Source organism: Capricornis sumatraensis, chromosome X (genome assembly GCF_032405125.1).
Source record: "Capricornis sumatraensis isolate serow.1 chromosome X, serow.2, whole genome shotgun sequence".
Lineage (NCBI taxonomy): Eukaryota > Metazoa > Chordata > Mammalia > Artiodactyla > Bovidae > Capricornis > Capricornis sumatraensis.
Genome location: NC_091092.1, coordinates 26,114,590 through 26,138,782, shown reverse-complemented (window position 1 = coordinate 26,138,782; position 24,193 = coordinate 26,114,590). Strand labels below are relative to the sequence as shown.

The following is a 24,193-nucleotide window of genomic DNA, read 5'->3' as shown; positions in this document are numbered from 1 at the left end:
ACCTTATTTTCAAAACCAAAACATTCTGTGTAAATACCCCAGATTACCTCTTTGAACATAATTTCTCTTGCATGTGACCTGAATTGTATTCAGCTGACCCTGTACCTACTTGGGGTTCTGGTGGAACAAGTGCAGCCTAGTTTCCTCCCAGAAGCCTTTCACTTTCACTGTACTTGTTCTGGTAGGGATAATTCTGTCAGATCAGCCCTTTCCCTTCACTCAACCTCTTTCATTTTGTGTGTTTGTCTATTTAGATTTAGTTTCAGCTATGGAGGGAAGATCTAGTACTATCTCCATGATACAGTGCCTCTGGAAGCATCGCAGATCTTGACTATGGCAAGGAAGAATTATGAAATAATTCAGTGCAGGAGCACTATAGGACCTGGTCAGCTTTGCACTGAACAGAACTCCACGTCTATATTAGCTCTGCTTTTGCTTCTCAGTATCAAACATCCAAATATAACAGTGCTAGCCACTATTACTTACATCTCTCAAACGGACACAGAATCGAGAAGACCCAGTCCAGTTAATGACAGAGAAAGGCCACCCTTGGAACAGCTACTAGATTATAATGTCTTACCTGTGTATCCCAGGTGGCTCAGTAGGTAAAGAATCTGCCTGCAATGCAGGAGACACAAGAGTCTTGGGTTGGATCCCTGGGGTGGGAAGATCCCCTGGAGGTAGGGATGGCAATCCACTCCAGTCTTCTTGCCTGGAGAATCCCATGGACACAGGAGCCTAGCAGGCTACAGTTCAGGGGTCGCAGAGTTGGACACCACTGAAGTGACTTAGCACGCACCTGTGTATCTACCCGCTGAATACAGCCTCGATCGTCTGTATAGCTGGCTTACAATGGAAGATCAAAAAATTGTGATAGATGGTCGACAATTCCCAGATTACAGCCCTCAACAGTTCATATGATAGCTTCCCTTGGTTTCCTATTAGAGGCACACACTCAGCATGCCAGATGAGGAGTCCAGAGCCTGTAAGACTCTCAGCCCTAGGCGATCTACAGAATCAGTGATTATTACAAAATGCGGCAATACACAAAGAACAAGACTTGTTGGTCAGAATTTGACCGAGGTTGGCTTCAAAATTTTTCTAACATGGGGACCAAGCAACTAGAGTGCAAATCTTCTGACAGAAAAAAAAAACAACAACAACGCTGCTTTCCTGAGTTTGAGTCTAAGGCAAAAGGATAAGGAGGTCAGAAGAACAAGATAATGTTACCTGCTTTTATACGCAGGCAACATATTATTATTTTTATTATTTATTTATTATTTATCTATTATTATTTTTCCTTTGCATGGCTCTTATTATAGTGATCGGTTCTAAGGGTCAGTGTTCATTTCATAGTTACAATGAAGTTTTTAACTACCCTGCCTAAGGTCCTTCCTTAACACACACATGCTGGTTACCCATCCCTCAAGGCTGTCGTCTTTCATGAAGCCTGTTTTGTTCTACATCTAAAAAAGCTCTGCCTGTTCAAGCACTTGTCATGACCACTGATTTGCTATTATCAGACCTTCTCTTATCTCCTTATGTGACTATGTCTTATCTTCCTCAACCACAAGCTCTTTGTGGGCTGGGGGATTTTTCACACTGCCTTGCCCATACTAAAAGCTCTAGAAGGATCTGCTTATCTAAACTGGCTTTCTTGAGACTGCTCAAGTGCTTATTCTTTGGCAGGTGCTTTTATGTTTCAGGGAAACAGAGACAAAAAATCAGAAGAGACTCTACCTTTAAGGGGCTTACCTTCTTAGTAAAAAAGTGGAAGAGTAGAAAGTTTTCGGGTGCTGTTTCTGCATCTATTTGCCATGAAGTGATGGGACCAGATGCCATGATCTTAGTCTTCTGAATGTTGACTTTTAGGCTAGCTTTTTCAGTCTCCTCTTTCACTTTCATCAAGAGGCTCTTTAGTTCTTCTTTGATTTCTGCCATAAAGGGTGGTACATCTGCATAGGATGCTGGTTCCATTGTAGGTATAATTATGCAAAGCTAAGAATCCAGGAAAGACTTGCAAGAGAAGGAATTAAAAATAAGATTATATATGAAAGTGCCCATCTTGATCCTGAAAGAAAACAAATCAGTGGCAGCAGCAGCAACTGAGCATAGGAAACAACTCTCTTCAGTGTGAACAAAGCTGAGATCAACTTTTATGTACCATAAGACTTGCAATTTGTAAATAAAGTGTGGGTAGGTAGTCAAATACAAAATTAATTTAAACTCAAAGAAAATTAGGTATAAATCTCCATGGCCTTGGATTAGGCAATGTCTTCTTAGGTATAGCATCAAAGCACAAATGACAAGAAAACATAGAGAAATTAGACTGCAACAAAATTATAAACTTTTGTTTCAATGAACACCATTACAAAAGTAAACAGTTAACCACAGAAATGTATGGAAATCATATAGCTGATAAGAAACTTGCACCTAGAACATATAAAGAACTTTTTAACTCAACGATCAAAAGACAAACCAGTGTTTAAAAATGGGTAAAGAATCTGAATAGACGTATTTCCAAAGAACGGATAAGAATGGTCAACAAACACATAAAACAATGCTCAACTTCATTAACCTTTTGAGAAATGCAAACAAAAACCCCAATGAGATACCACTTCACACCTACTAGGAAGGTATAATCAAAGAGGCAGAAATAACAAGTGTTGTTGAGAATATGGGGAAATTGGAACGCTTATTTAGTGCTGCTGGGACTGTTCAGTTCAGTTCAGCCGCTCAGTCGTGTCCGACTCTTTTGCGACACCATGAACCGCAGCAAGCCAGGCCTCCCTGTCCATCATCAACTCCCAGAGTCCCCCCAAACCCATGTCCATTGAGTCAGTGATGCCATCCAACCATCTTATCCTCTGTCGTCCCCTTCTCCTCCTGCCCTCAATCTTTCCCAGCATCAGAGTCTTTTCCAATGAGCCAGCTCTTTGATTCAGGGGGCCAAAGTATTGAAATTTCAGCTTCAACATCAGTCCCTCCAGTGAACACCCAGGACTGATTTCCTTTAGGATGGACTGGTTGGATCTCCTTGCTGTCCAAGGGACTCTCAAGAGTCTTCTCCAACACCACAGTTCCAAAGCATCAATTCTTCAATGCTCAGCTTTCTTTAGAGTCCAACTCTCACATCCATACATGACTACTGGAAAAACCATAGCCTTGAGTAGACAGACCTTTGTTGGCAAAGTGATGTCCCTGCTTTTCTATATCCTGCCTAGGTTGGTCATAACTTCCCTTCCAAGGAGCAAGCGTCTTTTACATTCATGGCTGCAGTCACCATCTGCAGTGATTTTGGAGCCCCAAAAAATAAAGTCAGCCACTGTTTCCACAGTTTCCCCGTCTACTTTCCATGAAGTGATGGGACCGGATGCCATGATCTTAGTTTTCTGAATGCTGAGCTTTAAGCCAACTTTTTCACTCTCCTCTTCATAGTGCAATTACTGTGGAAAACAGTCTGGCAGTTCTTCAAAAGGTTAAACATCGTTACCATATGACCCAGTCATTCAACTCCTAGGTATATGCCCAAGACAAATGAAAACATATCCATAGAAAAACTTGTACGCAAGTGTTCATAGCAACATTATCAACAATGGCCAGAAAACAAAAATAACCCAAATGTTCATTAACTGATGAACAGACAAAATATGACATATTCATACAAAAGGAGTTATTATCCAGTCATAAGAAGGAGTGAAATTCTGATACAAGTTAGAACATGGATGGACCTTGAAAACATGCTAAATGAAAGAAGCTAGTCACAAAAGGTCACACAGTATGTGATTCCATTTATATGAAATTGCGGGGAGCCAGCACAGGAGATCCCACCCATGACAAGGTCATGTGGAAGAGACCTGACGAGCAAGGTGGATCAGGACTCGTGGGACCACCTGGACCTGCTAGAGCATCTACCCCAAAACCAGAATCTGTCTGTCTTACTATTTTATGCCTTTCATCAACTCTTCTGACATTAACAGGGGGCTATCCCCGACCACCTTTTTTCTGGAGACAATCAACTTATGGCTCTAGCTAATAAGTCTCCTGGACATGAAAGGAGTATTTTAAACCAAACCACTCTGATGGCTTTCTAGCTTGTCTGACAGATATATCCAGACTCTTGCAGCTATGCATGTGATTATTCACAGCCTCCCAACTGTGAGAGGCACGGGAAGCCTAAAACATTCTAAAAATATAGAGCCTGTGGAAGAGTTAAACACTATTAGAGTAGTCCTGGTGTAGGATTTCATTGCTGAGCCAATGCTTGCTGCCAAGTTCCCATATCTCTTATCCACTGTGCACCTGGGAGTGCAATAGTTAATGTAGTTGGAATATAAGAAAAACAAGGAATAGCCTTGGAATTAACCACATCAGACCTTTGAGCTAATTGGTTCTTTCTTTGTTGTAACTCACTGCACCTTTGCTCCGTGAGAATGTAACTCTGTTTCATACTTTCTGAGGCTGACACAGATTAGAAATATAAAGAAAAAACATTTCAAGGGAAAATAAGTTTTCTGGTTGAGCAGCCTTTATCAAAAGAGGGTCATAAAATGTCCACAGGCCTCCAGGGCCAGAAGATACTGTACACAACATTGTTTATGGGAAACGTATGCAGAAAAAAATCCTGGTTTCCATAAAGACAAAACAGATGTAATGTTTGGGCTGACTCTGCATGACTTTGCATCTTTCATTTCCCTCTATGTACAAGTCAAGGTATAAAAGTTCCTTTTGAAAATAAAGTTACAGGCCTCGCTTACTGAAGCTTGGTCTCCCCGTGTCAGTCATTCTTTCTTTCTCTCTCTTTCTCCCTTTCTCCCTCTCCCTCCCTCTCTTTTTCAGGCTGATCCCTTGGAGCACAGAGGCTCTCTGTGTTCACTTTCCTGCCTGGGCTTCTAAGACCGATCCAGAAGGCGCTCTGTATCTTCATTCCGGCTAGAAGGCACTCTGCGTCTTCATTCTGGGGAGAGGGTGCCTGCGGCCTCCGTGAACAGAACAAGTCTCTTGTCTGGGGCTTAATTGGCTTTCTGTGTAAACCAAGGAATATTAGCCCCTATTCTTTCTTCTCTCCCCTCCCCCCTCGCCAACGCCTTCCATCCTGAGGGTACCCCTGGATCGTGCTGGGGCTGGACCCTGGCATGAAATGTCTAAAATACTAATCTATAGATACAGAAAGTTGATTACTGATTGGGAGGGGCTGAGGGCTGGTTGGTGGGCAACAGAGAGTCACTGCTTATGAGTATGGGATTGTCTTTGGAAGTGATGAAAATATTCTAAAATGAATTGTGGTGATGGTCACACAACTGTGAATATACTAAAACACACTGAATTGTGCATTTTAAAGGGGTGAGTAGTATGGTGTACAAATTACAGCTTAACAAAGAGGAAAAGAGAAGACAAGAAAGTATGTTGGAAAAAGTCTTAAGATGCCATACATAGAGGCACAATCTTTGAAGAATTTAGTTGCAACGTCAATCCAGACTTGGATAAATGTACATATACACTTTTCTTAGAGGAACCATTATGTGGCTAGGGACTAGAAAGAAAGCATTGTCACTGGAACAAGATGAACAGAGCACTCTTACTGGCCACTTCCCAGGACAGGGGAATAGGCCTGTGGTACAGACCCATCCCCACCCCGAATCGTCTTTTATTCTACTCCTCTCCCTGTGTTTTGATAGCTGAAGTAGTGTACTGTTAGTAGAAGACTGAAGGTGGCCCACCATTGTGTGTATGAGAAGCCTGAAATATGTATCTCATTATTAAGATTTTCAAGAGTTAGGAAATTCCTAAGATTTCAATACATTGCTCGGGTTCTGCATTACAGATAAACTAGTATTTATAATCACAGGCTTAGGTCTTTATGATGCTGACCTATTTAGTTTGTTAACCAGTGAGTCATCTCTAGTTCGAGGATATGTTGGTCATGGTTCCAAGGCTGTTGCTACTACTGCTGTTTTTTGTTTCATTTTTAAAAAGATGTTTCAGTTCAGTTCAGTCACTCAGTTTGTGTTCAATGCTTTGCGACCCCATGGATTGCAGCCCGCCAGGCTTCCCTGTCCATCACCAACTCCCGGAGTGTGCTCAAACTCATGTCCATAGCAGATCAGTGATCCATCCAACCATGTCACCCTCTGTCATCTCCTTCTCCTCCTGCCCTCAGTCTTTCTCAGCATCAGGGTCTTTTCCAATGAGTCAGTTCTTCGCATCAGATGGCCAAATTATTGGAGTTTCAGCTTCAGAATCAGTCTTTCCAATGAATATTCATTTCCTGTAGGATGGACTGGTTGGATCTCCTTGCAGTCCAAGGGACTCTCAATAGTCTTCTCTAACACCACGGTTCAAAAACATCAATTCTTCGGTGCTCAGCTTTCTTTATAGTTCAACTCTCACATCCATATACGACTACTGGAAAAACCACAGATTTGACTAAATAGACCTTTGATGGCAAAGTAATGTCTCTGCTTTTGAATATGCTGTCTAGGTTGGTCATAGCTTTTCTTTCAAGGAGCAAGCATCTTTTAATTTCATGGCTGCAGTCACCATCTGCAGTGATTTTGGAACCCAAGAAAATAAACTCTGTCACAGTTTCCATTGTTTCCCCATCTATTTGCCATGAAGTGATGGGACCACATGCCATGATCTTAGTTTTCTGAATGTTGATTTTTAAGCAAACATTTTCAGTCTCCTCTTTCACTTTCATCAAGAGGCTCTTTAGTTCTTCTTTGATTTCTGCCATAAAAGGTGGTACATCTGCATATCTGAGGTTATTGATAATTCCCCAGCAACCTTGATTCCAGATTGTGCTCTATCCAGTCTGGCGTTTCACATGATGTACTCTACATATAAGTTAAATAAGCAGGGTGACAATATAGCCTTCACGTACTCCTTTCCCGATTTGGAACCAGTATGTTGTTCCATGTCCAGTTCAAACTGTTGCTTCTTGACCTGCATAAAGATTTCCCAGGAGGCAATTCAGGTGGTCTGGTATTCCCATCCCTTGAAGAATTTTCCACAGCTTGTTGTGATCCACACAAAGGCTTTGACATAATCAATAAAAAGAAGTATGTTTTCCTGGAATTCTCTTGCTTTTTCTATGATCCAATGGATGTTGGCAGTTTGATCTCTGGTTCCTCTGCCTTTTCTAAATCCAGCATGAACATCTGGAAGTTCACAGTTCACATGCTGTTGAGGCCTGGATTGGAGAATTTTGCTCATTACTTTGCTAGCATGTGAGAGGAGTGCAATTGTGCGGTACTTTGAACTTTCTTTGGCATTGCCTGTCTTTGGGATTGGAATGAAAACTGACCTTTTCCAGTCCTGTGGCCACTGCTGAGTTTTCCAAATTTGCTGGCATATAGAGTGAAGTGCTTTCATAGCATCCTCTTTTAGGACTTGAAATAGCTCAACTGGAATTCCATCACCTCCACTAGCTTTGTCTTAGTGATGCTTCCTAAAGCCCACTTGACTTTGCACTCCAAGATGTCTTGCTGTAGGTGAGTTATCGCACCACCATGGTTATCTGGGTCATGAAGATCTTTTTTGTATAGTTCTTCTGTATATTTCTGCCACCTCTCCTTAGTATCTTCTGCTTCTCCTTTGCCGTCAGCGTCTCTTCTTTTCTCAGCTATTTCTGAGGCCTCCTCAGAGGACCATTTTGCCTTTTTGCATTTCTTTTTCTTGGGGATGGTCTTGCCCACTGCCTCCTGTACAATGTCACAAACCTCTGTCCGTAGTTCTTCAGGCACTCTATCAGATCTAATCCCTTGAATCTGTCTGGCACTTCCACTGTATAATTGTAAGGGATTTGATTTAGATCATACCTGAATGGTCTAGTAGATTTCCCTAGAAATTTCCATTAAAAGGTACAGTATTTATATATGCAATCAATTCATATAAATATGGTAACAATAACAAAGCAGCTATAGACTTGATGCCATTGGTGCATTGGTTACTCAGAAAATCTGCATGGAATTGCTTACTTTCTCTATGGGTTCTCATTGTCGTGATAAACTAATACTACTAATGGTGACTTTATTCACATTTTACAAGCTGTTCAAAGACTATCCAAACAGTAGTTTCCAGGGAAACCTGGAGTCAAGCTTAATTGCAAAAATAATCAGTATAGCAGAAATGTATTCTTTGATATGAATTCATCTGTAGAGGCCAAATCAATTCACGAAATCTTTATTTTTTTTTAATTTATTTATTTTAGTTGGAGGTTACTTACTTTACAATATTGTAGTGGTTTTTGCCATACATTGATATGAATCAGCCATGGGTTTACAATGTGTTCCCCACCCTGAACCCTCTTCCCACCTCCCTGCCCATCCCATCCATCTGGGTCATCCCAGTGCACCAGCCATGAAATCTTTAAACTTTATAAACAGTAATAGCTAACATACAGTGTTTCAAGGCCTACTTAGCTGGCTTTCTCTAGTCTAACCCACCTTGTTCTCTCTATATACATTTCTGCCCTCAGTTTGGAAGCTGGTGAAAAAATCCTAGGGAAATTGTGCCATGACCTGGAGGCCTGTGGCCACAGGACACAAAATTCTCTTTACTTTTTCCTTTTCTCTCCTTGGCCATCAATGAATCATGTCCAATCTTTCCACATAGTATCTCTTGCACTTGTCCTTTCTTCTCCATTCTTGTTCACATCTATGGGCTTATGGACTCATAATTAGATTACTACAATAACTATCTAACTGGTTTCCATATATCCATCTCTCTTGGACTCAAAAGCTTCTGGTAGCCGTATAAAAGATTACATTCATAAAAGTAACGTTTAGTCAAGTAATCTCTCCATTCACAAACCTTGACTGGTTTCCTTCTGTTTATTGAGTAACGTCCAAATGCTACTGCTGCTAATGCTAAGTCGCTTCAGTCGTGTCTGACTCTGTGCGACTCCATAGACGGCGGCCCACCAGGCTCCCCTGTCCCTGGGATTCTCCAGGCAAGAACACTGGAGTGGGTTGCCATTTCCTTCTCCAATGCATACAAGTGAAAAGTGAAAGTGAAGTCGCTCAGTCATGTCCGACTAGTAGCGACCCCATGGACTGCAGCCTCCTCTGTCCATGGGATTTTCCAGGCAAGAGTACTGGAGTGGGGTGCCACTGCCTTCTCCGCCAAATGCTATTATCCTGGTATTGAAGGCCTTCCAAAATCTAGGTGTGAATTTTCTTTCTAGATTCAGAATCCATTACTCCCTTCAACAAAACTGGCCTCTTCACCATCCCCTGAACTTTGACACATTATTTCTGCACCTTTGCTTGTGACGGTCCTCCTGCCTAGAATAGCTTCTCATCTTTGAAAGCCTGTTCAAGGCTTTCTTTTCCCCATGAAGTCATCCCTGAACATTAACACTCACAGCAGCTTCTCACCCCTTGAATGTGATATGAGTTTTGGACAGCGTCATTCATCTGGCAGTCCTCAGAGACAACTTATCTTGTCTTATATTGTTAATTCTTGTATTATTTATTTTTGTGTCTATCTTGCCTCCTCAACTAGACTGCAACTTCCTTGAGGGCAGGGGCCATTTGTTCTACTTTTTAAAATGACCCACAGGGCACAATGCCATGCTGGGGGATAAGATAGGGACTGGTCATTGACAAAAGAGCACTCACGTTTCCCTAAGACGCCTCATTCTCAGAAGGCAGCACTCTCTCTGGGTGATGATTTTTTACACATATGTGCCAAATACAGTAGTTTTAAAGGTGAAACTAACTTTTCACGTTACTCCAAGATATTAAGGAATTACCAACTGCCTCTGGAACTTCTGAATCCCTTATTAAAATACAAAATTAACCTTTCATAAGTAATTTAATGTTCCCCTGAAAGCTTACAAATGACATGTAAAGAATGGCCAAGCCAGGTGCATAATAAGCTCTAAGATTTAATCACAGAGTATTAAAAAAGCCAAAGCTCCATGCAATCCACTTATATTTCAGTGTCTGTTTTTTCCTTTTTTGTCAATAAAATAGGCTAAACTACATATGAACAATAAATCTAGGACTTAATGTTTACAAGAAAGGCAGCCAAAATTTTATGGATAGTTCAAGGTAAAAATGTCCTTCACATCTTGGTTTCTCCTGAATTATTTAGTTAATCTGAAGTTTCTTCATAGTTAGAGATGTAATCCTTAGCCAGAAACTGCTAAATACGTGTTGTATACTGACCCAAGGAATGCTGTGATCATCAAGTTCTATCAAAATACTTACTAACCTTGTAAACTGAAGAAATCATTATTACAAAATCCCTACCCTCAGATTCTGCTGCTAAAACTTTGAAGTAACCGCAAATCTCAGAGATGTTTGTTTAGCTTTATGGACAGCCTCAACTGATGAAGCTTCGGCAACAAATGCTGCTTGCTAGGCAAACAGAGGCCAGAAAGGAATCCCTTGCCTAGTATGTTAGAGAGATCACTGACTGGAATACCTAGCATAATCGGATCAAAACTTGAAGGATTGGGAAGCCTGGTATTTGTATATATTTGTCCTTTCTTTGGGAAAATTTCCTTGTTTACATAATGGTTTTGTTTCCTTTAGCTCAGTCTAGACCATTGGTAGGCAAGGTTTCAAATGATCTCAGTTGGAAGTATCCATGTTTCATGAAAAATTTTTCATTTTTTTTTTCCTCAGGACTAGTATAATAATGAATTTAGCTTCCTGTCAAGAAAAATGCTAAGTTCAAAGCATTATTTCCTTCACTTCTAATTACAAAGAAGTTTTACTTTAATTGAGTGCCATTATACAATTTTACACAGTGCCATTAATATTTTAAGTAACAATTAAGCAAATCAAATGAAAGTTTTTGAGCTCTACTCCTCAGTATATAGATCTACCTGAAAAAGTACAAACTAAGCACAGTGGTGCAATTTTCCAGGCACTTTCAAGTTGCTTAAATATTTACAAATATGTAAGCACCCTGTATGAAAGCATGAAAGTTTTGGTGTCAGGAGGAAACACTCCGTGTATAACAAATCTTTAAATTTTAAACATTTGCACAGCTCCAAATATTCCTGAGATGTTCAGTCTTGTTGTCACTTGACATCTGCATGTCCTCATATTTCAGCAGTGTATCTTGGGGAACCATAGTTTCGGTCCCTTGACGTACCACTAATTGCACAAAATACACGTAATGTGTTGCTCATCCAGGGAGAATGCACTGGGTCTTCTTGTATTATCTAAAACGAAAGAAATGGCATGTTTATCACAAAGCAAAATAGCCACGGCCAAAAAAAAGTATGTGTATACAAAATCACAGGCATATTCCAATTTATCAGTGACATTTAGCTATTTAAAATGATGTAAAGCAGAAAGAGCAAAGAAAAACATTACCGACTCAAGTCTTCAAAGCTGTATAACAAAGGCAGCGTATCAAAAAAGCAGAAAAGATCTGGTTACTCATTAAGAAAAATGAAAGGTTGTAAAATGCAAAATTCAACAGAAAATGAGAGGTAATAAAATGTTTAAAATTTTTTTTAATAGATGGTCAGAAAAGAGCCTCAACAGTGAACTTTTTGATATGAGTTTATAGATCATCTTCTAAGAGTGGTTCTCAAGTTCCCTTGGGGGCTATTCAATATGCAGATACCCATGCCCCTTTCCTGGAGACTTGGGAAATAATTTTAAGTGAAGAGAAAATAAGTCAATATTTCCAAATATACACCATAATTATGTAAATTAATTGATGTAAAAAGTTTTTTAATGAAGAACTTCACAAATGTATTAACAATTTTTAACCTATAAGCATAGAAACACATATATTCACAATAGTATAGACATTTTAAAAATCATCCGTTTTGTGTGATCAAAGGCAACAGATATCTCATGCATGGATTAGATGAAAGAATAGCATACCAAACTCTTTACTGAACAATCCCAACTTAGCTTTCCAGCTTTCAAGACTAGGTTCTCAAGTTAGCTTTGAAACTTCAGTAGGAAGCCTGCAAACGGCTTCTGGTGGCAGTAATGGGTCATATCATCTGTATTGCTACAAATCACATCTCTATTATAAAGTCCATAATAGAAGAATTTCCTCTTATAAAAGCGTGAAGAAGTTTTAAAAGGACTTCATATTTTGATATAGTGTAACAGATAACACTAAAAAGGGCTGAGGAATATCCAGGCCATATCTTTTTCTCAAGTCATCATTTATGGAGCTAAACAGATAATTGAAATTTCAATGCACAGCTATATTTTATCTTATTTTATATGATTATATTTACCTTTGGGAAATAATAAATTTCAAATTTTGTGACTAAAAATAGTTATTATATATATATATATATATTTGGATTATTTTTTATATATATTTGTATATATATATGTATTTGGAAATATTGATTTATAAAACTTCACTAAAAACTCAACATTTGCCTAAACTAAGGTACACCTAAATATGATGCAGCACGACCATACAGCTTTCATAAATATAAACCAATAGAAAGCAAGATTTTCTTGGTTAGCTATAAATATATTATATATAATATATGATAGAAGAATGCATAACATATAATGTATAATATATAATGCCAAGGGTTTAAAATTTGGTCTCTAGAACTAAATATAATAGTCATGGTTTATAGAAATTAAATGAGAAAGATAGGTGGGAAATATGACAGCAGATTCATAAAACCCAAGTTTTGGGGTGTTAAAAAAGAGACAAGGAACTTCCCTGGTGGTCCAGAGGATGGGACTCTGCTCAGGGGAGTAGTGGGATCAGCCTCTGCTCAGGGAGCTGGATCCCATGTGCCACAGCTAAGACATGGTGCAGCCAAATACATTTTTAAAAAGAGAGAGAGAGAGATAAGAGGCCCAAAATGGAGTCACTTGTGCTAAACCCACATCACCTGAGTTATAATATATAGCCTAATTGTAGTTTTGGCCTTTTTCAGGTAGGTAAACTTAACTAGTCAAAAATGTACATATATTATTTTCAAGTCTGGAATTTCCTGGTCAGCACTAGTGAGGTAATCCAACTGACAGACACTTGCTGTGCTCCAGAGGAAGGTGACCTTGTCTGAAACAATCAGGTCTCTTTTAGAATAACTTCCTTGACCTGACTCCTTCTACCTGTACAAGGCTTCCATTTTCTATGGCTCTCAGAGCTCCTTTCAGTCTGCTACATGGGATCCTGCTGGACTCGTGAATCACTGAATAAAGCCAAAAGCTTTAAAACTGACTCACCTGACTCTGAATAAAAAGCAGAGACATTACTTTGCTGACAAAGGTCCATATAGTCAAAGCTATGGTTTTTCCAGCCTTGGACCAAAAAGAAGGCTAAGTGCCCAAGAACGGACACTTTCAAACTGTGGTGTTGGAGACGACTCTTGAGAGTCTCTCGGACTGCAAGGAGATCCAACCAGTCCATCCTAAAGGAAATCAGTCCTGAATATTCACTGGAAGGACTGATTCTGAAGCTGAAACTCCAATATTTTGGCCATCGGACTCAAAGAACTGACTCACTGGGAAAACGCCCTGATGCTAGGAAAGATTGAAGGCAGGAGGAGAAGGGGACAAGAGAGGATGAAATGGTTGGATAGCATCACTGAATATGTGGACATGTGTTTGAGCAAACTCCAGGAGATGGTGAACGACAGGGAAGCCTGGTGTGTTGCAGTCCATGGGGTTGCAAAGAGTTGGACATGACTGAGCAACTGAACAACCACAGTTGAATTTTGTTTTTTAACAAGGAAAAAAGAACTGTATAGAAAGCTCTAAATAACTTGATCATCATAATAGCAGTAAATTGAATAATTTGCTTTCAATTTGAATAATTTAGAGTTCAAGGCTAGGTGATACACTTGCATGCAATTTCTATAACTGTAAAATATATTGCCTTAAAATGCTGTAATTGTTTTATATTTTTGTAAAGGAGGAGTTTTGCTGTTTTCTCCTATGGACAATGGAGAACAGAACCCCGTAATCTGGACAGTTTCTAGGAACAAATTATGTAGTCTATCTGATTAAAGTACTCCCCAGATGGCTCAGATAGTGAGGAATTCACCTACAATGCAGGAGACCTGAGTTTGATCCCTGGGTTCAGAAGATCCCCTGGAGAAGGAAATGGCAACCCACTCCAGTATTCTTGCCTGGAGAATTCCACAGACAAAAGAGCCTGGTGAGGTTCAGTCCATGGGGTCACAAAGGGTCGGACATGACTGAATGACTAACACTTCAACATACCCCAGAAGCGTGAGGGTGAAGAGAGGCATGTCCCCACTGGACTCAGGGGCTGAACCTGAGCTACAGACAATAAAGGAAGCGGAATGATTCCCTGCCTGCCTAGTCCTGATCACCGGACTGCTTTGGCAAGGAGACAAAAACAGACCTCGGAAAACTGAGCTGCAAAGGTATGCCTTGGACGGTTTACCCTCATGCCTAATTGGGCTAACAGAAGTCAAGATGACAAAAAGAGGAAACAGACCACGGAGTCCAGACTCCTCAGGCCAGCGAGAGTCTGTGTCACGAAACAGGAGAGGAGACTGGGATGACTCACTGAAAGATGGGATGATGAGAGTCTAGCTGCCTGGCTTCTCCATGCTGAGAAGATGACCATGGTCAGAGAATGGGACTCCTGGTCACGCAGTGCAACTTTGGACTAACTGTAGTAGATTTCCCATAGTCCTTTCTAACAGAAAGCATACAAGATACCACGAGAAAGAGAGCTTGGAGTCAACTAGCTCTTGTTTTCCCTGAAATCTCTCTTCTGCCCCGCCCACCATTACACTGCAGTCCTTTGGCACTAACCATGGTCAGTCTATTTGTAAGGACACCCTCCATGTGATGGTCTCACCCAGGGGAGTGTCTTCAGGCAAGCAGTGAAATGCTCATACCAGGACAGAGGAGGCTCTCCTTTCTGGAACCAGCAATAAGAATGTGTTCTCTAAAGGGCTGTAGTGATCCTTGTTTCTTTTAAGGGGTCTGAATTTCATTAAAAATTGAGAGTCTGAACAGTTTCTGAAGCAAATATTGATCTTATTGGATGTTTTCCTTTTTAAGGAAAGCAAAGAGACATTAGGTAAGCTCAATAGGGCTCAGGCACTGAGGGACCAGACCATCAGGCCATGACTTTTACATCTGTGGTGAAGATGTTAAAATAGTCGAGTGACAATCCATGTACAGAGTGGTTGTAAACACAGATTTCAGGAGCCTAATATAGGAATGACATTTACCTGGATAATTCAGGAGTACTCTGGTTTTAAAGTAAGTATGATGATGATGAAGTTGCTCAGTCATGTCCGACTCTTTGCAACCCCATGGACTGTAGCCCACCAGGCTCCTTGGTCCATGGGATTTTCCAGGCATGAACACTGGAGTGGGTTGCCATTTCCTTCTCCAGGGGATCTTCCCAACCTAGGGATCGAACCCAGGTCTCCCGCATTGTAGGCAGACGCTTTACCATCTGTGCTACCAGGGAACTTAAGGTAAGTAGATCTATAAAAGTCTTAACTACTTAATTACGACATAATTTGGCTGTCAGTGGTGAGTAGATCTTTGCTTCTATATGTTTCGCATTGTGGACTATATAACTAAGTTAGTTATAAATGACATTAACAGTCAAACATTAGAATGCCAAGTATTATGAAACAAGAGTTTTGCAGGCTGTATGGGTATTAAGACAATTCCTGAGTTTTGGAATCCGCTCAGGATCTCTCCTAAATGATCATACAGTTGTCCCTCAGTATCCCCAGAGGATTAGTTCCAGGACCACTGTGCCCCTTCCCCCATGGATATTAAACTCTGAAGATGCTCAAGTTCCTTATATAAAATCACACAGTATTTGCATATAACTTTTGCATATCCTCCCCTGTACTTTAAAATCATCTCTAGCTAATGTAGAATAGCTAATACAATGTAAATGTTATGTAAATAGCTGCCTACATGCAGGAAATTCAAGTTTTGCTTTTTTGGAAATTTCTGGAAAATTTTTTCAAATATTTTCAATCTGCAGTTGGTTGAATCCCTGGATGTGGAAGCTGCAAATATGGAAGGGCAACTGTAACTAGTTTCTTACAGCTAAAACAGGGATATTCATTTAGGGATCTGGCTACTGAGCCAATCATTTCACTTCTCTAGGACTCTTCTTGAGAGACTCTTAGCCATGCTCACAGTAGATCAACTCAGTCTTGCACAGCTACTCCCTTCTAATGGCACGGTTGTGCAAAGATCAAAATAGTTTACTACCTGAACAACTGCTAAAGCAACTGTCAGTAATTGCTTCAAACCTGATTTGCAGCGTAGAACAAGATGGCAGAGGAGTAGGTGGACGTGGAGTACATCTCTCTCCATGGATACATCAGGACTACCCATTCAGACACAGAAGTGCTTCCGAACACCAGCTGAGAGCAGACGGGAGCACCCGACCACTGGAAAAGAGTATACAGAACCATGCAAACACTCGGTAGGACAAAGAAACTAGGGGGAAAAGCAGGAGTGTTACTAGGACTGGACTTGCCCTCGGTGGGTGCTGGAACTGAAGCAGGGGTCCAGTCCCCACATTGGGGCAATCGTCTGGGTCAGAGGAGAAACATTTGAGGCTGAGAGTGAAACAGCTGATCTGTGGCAGCCTAAATGGAGTGAGAATCAGACAGTCCTTGCCACAGCCATACATACCCCGGACAGGGAAGCAGGTCCCCTCGATAAATGTTAATCAACCAGAAAACTCATTTTCCTTGAAGTGTTTTTTGTTTAATCTGCATCACCCTCAAAGTACTAAATAAAGTTACATTCCTATAGAATAAACGTGCAGTGGGTTATAACAAAGAAAGTACTTAACTCAAAGATCTAACCTGCTAATGCCAGGGCTACTACCTGGTTTTTCTCTATACTAACTATATCAACAAATAAAAGATATGAAAACTTGGCAGCAAGTATCGGCTCAACAATGAAACACTTAACCAGCTCTATTCTAATGATATTTAACTCCTCGAAAGGCTCTACATTCCTAGAATGTGTCTCTCTCTCACGGCTGGAAAGCTGTAAACAATCATGGGTAGTTGTAAAAGTCTGGATAAACCTGTCAGGCAAGTTAGAAAGCTATCAGAGGGGTTTGAATTGAAACACTCCAATTACGTCCAGGAGACTTAATAACTAGAGCTCTAAGTTAATTTTCTTCAGAGAAAGGTGGTCGGGGACAGCCCCACATTGGTAACAGAGGAGTCAGTGAAAAATAGCAGGACAGGCAAATTCTGGTTTTGGGGTAGATGCTCGAGCAGGTCCAGGGGGTCCCTCAAGTCCTGACTCACCTTTGCCTGTCAGGCCTCTTCCTCATGACCTTTGGCATGGGTGGAATCTCCCATGCTGCCTCCCGGCAACCTACTTTTCTTTTCCTCTTGCAGTTAATCTTTAATGAATATAAACTTTCCTTATCTGCCTTTATTTAACTTTGCATATCTATTCTTCCTTTTCTTTATTTCCTTTCCTCTCAACATGTTTATTAGTTGTTTTCACTGCTTTACTTCCCACATGGCACATTCCTTTAGTTTCATTTTTTTAGTTTGTGCTTTAGTTAGTTTGATCTTAACTGGTAGATATCATTTTCGGTTTCCTTTGTTCACTAGGTCAATCTATTGTACTTTATTTTTGTTGGACTGTTTTGATTTTGTTTATAGGTGTATATGTCTATGTGTCTGGGCTTCCCTGCTAGCTCAGAGGATAAAGCATCTGCCCACAATGTGGGAGATCTGGATTCGATCCCTGGGTTGGGAAGATCCCCTGGAGAAGGAAATGGCAACCCACTCAGGTATTCTTGCCTGGAGAATCCCATGGATGGAGGAGCCTGGTGGGCTACAGTCCATGGGGTCGCAAACACTCGGAGAAGACTGAGCAACTTCACTTCTTCTTCTTCTTCTTCTATGTGTATGTGTATATTCCATTAGTTTAATTATTATTTGTCTGATTTTGAAACTGCCATTTGTCTGGGGTTCATCTCTGGTTTCTCCTGTTTGGGTATTTATTTTAATCTCACTTAATGCCATAACAAACCACCTGTGGAATCTTTGTTCCTGGCCAGAGATCAAGCCCTGAGCCTTTGGAATGGGAGCACTGACTCCAAGACCCTAGATTACCAGAGAATTCCTAACACTAGAGAGTATCAAATAGAGAGAACTCTCACAAAAGAAACCACTTGAATACAAGACCCAGCATCACCCAACCACCAGTAGTACCAATGCAAGATGCCTCATCCAAACAACAAAGACAAAAATACAAACCCAATCATCAACAGACAGGATTACCACCTCACTCAGCCATGCCCAACAGAGGAAAAAAAAAAACTCAGCATAAATCTCACCCTACAGGAAGCTTACACAATCCACTGGACCAATCTTAGGAGGGCAGAAACCAAAAGGAAGAAAGAGTTCAACCTTGAAGCCTGGGAAAAGGAGACCTCAAACACAATAACTTTAAAAAATAATGAAAAGGCAGAGAAATACTACACAAATGAAGGAACAAACTGGAAACACAGAAGTCCAAATAAATGAAGAAGAAATAGGCAAACTACCTGAAAAAGAATTCAGAATGATGGTAGTAAAGATGATCAAAAACCTTGAAAACAGAATGGAGAAAACCCAAGAATCAAGTAACAAAGACCTAAAAGAATTAAACAATAAATATACAAACAATAAAATTACTGAAATTAAAAATACTCTAGAAGGAATCAATAGCAGGATATCTGAAGCAGAAGAATGGATGAGTGAGCTGGAAAATAAAATGGTGTAAATAACTGCTGAAAGCACAATAAAGTAAAAAGAATGAAAAGAACTGAGGATAGTCTCAGAGACCTCTGGGACAATATTAAACACAGCAATATTCGAATTATAGGGGCCCTAGAAGAAGAGAAAAAGAAAGGGTATAAGAAAATTTTTGAAGAGATTATATTTGAGTATTTCCCCAACACGGAAAAGGAAATGTTCAATCAAGTCCAAGAGTTGCAAAGAGTCCCACACAGCATAAACCCAAGGAGAAACACACCAAGACACATACTAATCAAATTAACAAAGACTAAACACAAAGAAAGAATATGAAAAGCAACAAGGGAAAAGCAACAAGTAACATATAGGGAAACCCCATATGTTTAAGAACTGATCTTTCAGCAGAAACTCAGGGCCAGAAGAGAATGGCAGGATATATTTAAAGTACTGAAATGGAAAAATCTACAACCAAGACTACTCTACCTGGCAAGGATCTCATTCATATTTGATGGAGAAATCAAAAACTTTTCAAACAAGCAAAAGTTAAGAGAATTCAGTACCACCAAACCAGCTTTACAACAAATGTTAAGGGGGGACTATATAGTCAGGAAATACAAGAGAAGAAAAAGTTCTATGAAAACAAACCCCTAACAATTAAGACAATGGCATTAGGAACATATCAATAATTACTTTAAGTGCAAATGAATTAATTGCTCCAACCAAAAGACACAGACTGGCTGAATGGATACAAAAACAAGACCCATGTATATGCTGTCTACAAGAAACCACTTCAGATCTAAAGACACATATAGACCAAAGTGAGAGGATGGAAAAGTATATTCGATGCAAATGGAAAGCAAAAGAAAGCTGGGGTAGCAATCCTCATATCAGAAAAAGTAGACCTTAAAATAAAGAATATTATAAGAGATAAGGAAAGACTCTACATAATGATCAAGGGATCAATCCAAGAGGAAGACGTAACAATTGTAAATATCTATGCACCCAACATAGGAGCACCTCAATACATAAGATAAGCACTAACAGACAAAAAGGAGAATTTGACAGTAACACAATAAGTAGGTGACTTTGACACCCCACTCGCACCAATGCAAAGATCATCAAAACAGAAAATTAATAATGAAATACAAGTCTTAAATGATTCATTAGATGAGATGGATCTCATTGACATCTTCAGGACATTCCAGCCACCTGCAGAAGCATACACCTTCTTCTCAAGTACCCTTGCAACATTCTCCAGGATAGACCACATCTTGGGTCACAAATGAAGCCTCAGTAAATTTAAGAAAATTGAAATCACATCAAGCATCTTTTCCAACCACAATGCTATGAGACTAGATATCAATTATGAGGAAAAAAATGTAGAAAGCACAAACATATGGAGATTAAACAGTACATTTTAAAATAACAAAGAGATTACTGAAGAAATCAAAATGGATATCAAAAAATTCCTAGAAACAAGTGACAATGAAAACACGGCAACTCAAAACCTATGGGATGCAGCAAATGCAGTTCTAAGACGTAAGCTTATAGTAATACAACCTACCTCAAGAAACAAGAAAAACATTAAAGAGACAACCTAACTTTACACCTAAAATGTAAAAAGAAGAACAGAAAAACCACAGTTAGTAGAAGGAAAGAAATCATCAAGATCTGAGCAGAAATAAATGAAAAAGAAATGAAAGAAACAATAGTAAAGGTTAATAAAATGAAAAGGCGGTTCTTTGAGAAGATAAAATTGACAAACCATTAGGCAGACTCATCAAGAAAAAAAGAGAGAAGAATCAAATCAAATTAAAGCTAGAAATAAAAAAGGACAGGTTACAACAGACAATGCAGAAATACAAAGGATTATAAGAGAGTATTGTGAACAAGTATATAGCAAGAAAATGGATAACCTGGAAGAAATGGACAGATTCTTAGAAAAGTTTAGTCTTCAAAGAGTGGATAAGGAAGAAATAGAAATTATGAATAACCCAATTACAAGCACTGAAATTGAAGCTGTGATCAAATTTCTCCCAAAAAACAAAAGCCCAGGACCAGATGGCTTCACAGGAGAATTCTATCAAACATTGAGAGAAGAGCTAATGGCTATCCTTCTAAAACTCTTTCAAAAAACTGCAGAGGAAGAAAAACTTCCAAACACATTCTGAGACCACCATCACCCTGATACCAAAACCAGATAGAGACAACACAAAAAAGAAAACTACAGGTCAATATCACTGATGAACACAGATGCAAATATCCTCAACAAAATTTTAGCAAACAGAATCCAACAACACATTAAAAAGCTCATACACCATAATCAAGTTGAGTTTGTTCCAGGGATGCAAGGATTCATCAATATACACAAATCAATCGATGCGATACACCATATTAAAAAACGGAAAGATAAAAAACCATATGATAATCTCAATAGGTGCAGAAATATCATTTGACAAAATCCAGCACCCATTATGCTTAAAACTCTTCACAAAATGTAATCAATACTATACTACCAAATGTAAGCTACAGATTCAATGTGATCCCTATCAAATGACCAATGGCATTTTTCACAGAACTAAAACAAAAACTTTCACAATTCATATGGAAACACAAAAAGACCTTGAATAGCCAAAGCAGTCTTGAGAAAGAAGACTGGAGCTGGAGGAATCAACTTTCCTGATTTCAGATTATACTACAAAGCTACAGTCATCAAGAGAGTATGGTACTGGCACAAAAACAGAAATATACACCTATGGAACAAGATAGAAAGCCCAGAAATCAACTCACGCACCTATGGGTACCTTAGTTTTGACAAAGGAGCCAAGAATATACAATGGGGCAAAGAGAGCCTCTTCAATAAATGGTCCGGGGAAAACTGGACAGCTACATGTAAAAGAATCAAATTAGAACACTTCCTAAGACCATACACAGATAAATTCAAAATGGCCTAAAAGTCTAAATGTAAGACCAGAAACTATAAAACTCTTAGAGGAAAATATAGGCAAAACACTCAATGACATAAATCAAAGCAACATCTTCTATGACCCACCTCCTAGAGCAACAGAAATAGAAACAAACATAAACAAGTGGGACCTGATTAAACTTCATAGCTTTATCACAGCAAAGGACACTGTAAGCAAGGTGAAAAGACAACCCTTAGAATGGGAGGAAACAATAGCAAATGAAACAACGGACAAAGGATTAATTTCCAATATATACAAGTAGCTCATACAACTCAATACCAGGAAAATCAAACAATCCAATCAAAAGGTGGCAAAAAGACCTAAACAGACATTTCTCCAAAGAAGACATACAGATGGCTAACAAACACATGAAAATGAGCTCAACGTCGCTCATTATTAGAGAAATGAAAATCAAAACTACAACGCGCTATCATCTCACTCCACTCAGAATGGCCATTGTCAAAAAGTCTACAAACAATAAATGCTGGAGAGGGTGTGGAGAAAAGGGAACGCTCTGGCACTGTTGGTGGAAATGTCAATTGATACAGCCACTATGGAAGATGGTATGGAGGTTCCTTCAAAACCTAGGAATAAAACCAACATATGACCCAGCAATCCCACTCTTAGGCATATACCCTGAGGAAACCAAAATTGAAAAAGACACATGTATCCCATTGTTCATTGCAGCACTGTTTACAATAGCTAGAACATGGAAGCAACCTAGATGTCCATCGACAGATGAATGGATAAAGAAGTTGTCATACAGATACACAGCCATAAAAAGGAACACATTTGAGTCAGTTCTGATGAGGTGGATGAACCTAGAGCCTATTATACAGAGTGAAGTAAGTCAGAAAGAGAAAGTTAAATATCGAATACTGATGAATATATACCGAATCTAAAAGTTGGTACTGAAGGATTTATTTTCCAGGCAGCAATGGAGAAACAGACATAAAGAATAGACTTATGGACATGGGGAGAGGGGAGGAGAGGGGAGATGTATGGAGAGAGTAACATGGAAACTTACATCACCATATGTAAAATAGATAGCCAAGGAAATTTGCTATATCTCTCAGGAAACTCAAACAGGGGCTCTGTATCAATCTAGAGGGGCAGGAAGGGGAGAGAGATGGGAGGGAGGTTCAAGAGGGAGGAATCTATGTATAGTTATGGTTGATTCATGTTGATGTTCGACAGAAAGCAACAAAATTCTGTAAAGCAATTATCTTTCAGTTAAAAACTAGATGAATTTTTAAAACTCTAATTTTCATTACATCATTTAATGGTTAAAAAATATACAAATTTTAAAAGAACAGACTTGATTTCAATGTAACACCATTTCAAACTAACAGGTTTGCTAAGTAACACTTTAGGGACCCGAGATCATGTTTTCATTTTCATTCACTCTAATACTTGCCTGTTCATGAATAATGTCAGACAATTCTTTCACCATGTCTCTGAAATTTGATGTGAGCCCTTCATGGTATTCAATCTGATCCTCCTTCATTAACCACTCATTTAGTTCCAGTGCAATGCTGCATGCTTGGATGAACTTCCTGTAGATGAAGAGCAAAGATAAAGTGTTTGTTACTTATTACTCAAAAGTCTCACTGATCATTTAATATTTACTTTAACCACGGCTTGCCTAGAAGGAAGATTAGAATCCCATATTTTCTCACTGTGTTTCTGCTAATGTCATCTCCTAAGTCTGAAATCTCTTTTCTTTTCCACCTTTGCTTCTGGTTTCTTATCTCTTTCAAAACCTAGGTCAAAATATATACCCTCTAGGAAGCCTACCTGCTCAGTCACTTACTTGATATGATATCAGCTATGGTTGTGCTCACAGTAGTTTATCTCTGTAGATAATGTCATTTATTCAAAAATAGCTAATTTGGGGCTATGTACCCAGTACAGTGCTGGGTGTTATAGGCATGAAGTATCTGCCCTGGGTTGGTAGGAGTGGCAACAGGGAGTTGATGACTTATAAGAATATGTTTCCATTATTTTGTGTGTTTCATATGTTTAATGTCCATAATGAGAATGCAAAACTTAGGGGACAAAGTACCTCACTGACCATTTGTTCTGTATCCCTATCATAGCAACTAGAATCTTTTTGTACATACCAGGCATTAATACAGAGAAGGCAATGGCACACCACTCCAGTGTTCTTGCCTGGTAGGCTGCAGTCCATGGGGTTGCTAAGAGTTGGACTTCACTTTCACTTTTCACTTTCATGCACTGGAGAAGGAAACGGCAACCCACTCCAGTATTCTTGCCTGGAGAATCCCAGGGATGGGGGAGCCTGGTGGGCTGCCATCTACGGGGTCGCACAGAGTCAGACACAACTGAAGTGACTCAGCAGTAGCAGCAGCAGCAGGCATTAATAAATATTGAATGAATGACTACTGGTTGCTCTATAACCTGAGATAGCTGATAATACAGAGATAGGAAAAATAAATGAAGTAAGTTGGGAGCAAATGAGTGGAAGTTATCTTTCTACTCACTCTGCTTTACTCATCTCTCTCTCTTATTC

At 39.5% G+C, this 24,193-nt stretch overlaps 1 protein-coding gene across 1 annotated transcript in view; it reads right to left on the bottom strand.

Moving 5' to 3' along the window:
* Window positions 1-16,222: 16,222 nt before the first annotated feature.
* LOC138071583 (dedicator of cytokinesis protein 11-like) overlaps window positions 16,223-24,193 on the bottom strand; it is a 41,504-nt gene continuing 33,533 nt past the window's right edge. The window contains 2 exon segments of the mRNA XM_068963098.1: window positions 16,223-16,369; window positions 23,078-23,216. Coding sequence (XP_068819199.1) covers window positions 16,223-16,369; window positions 23,078-23,216 — 286 coding nt within the window.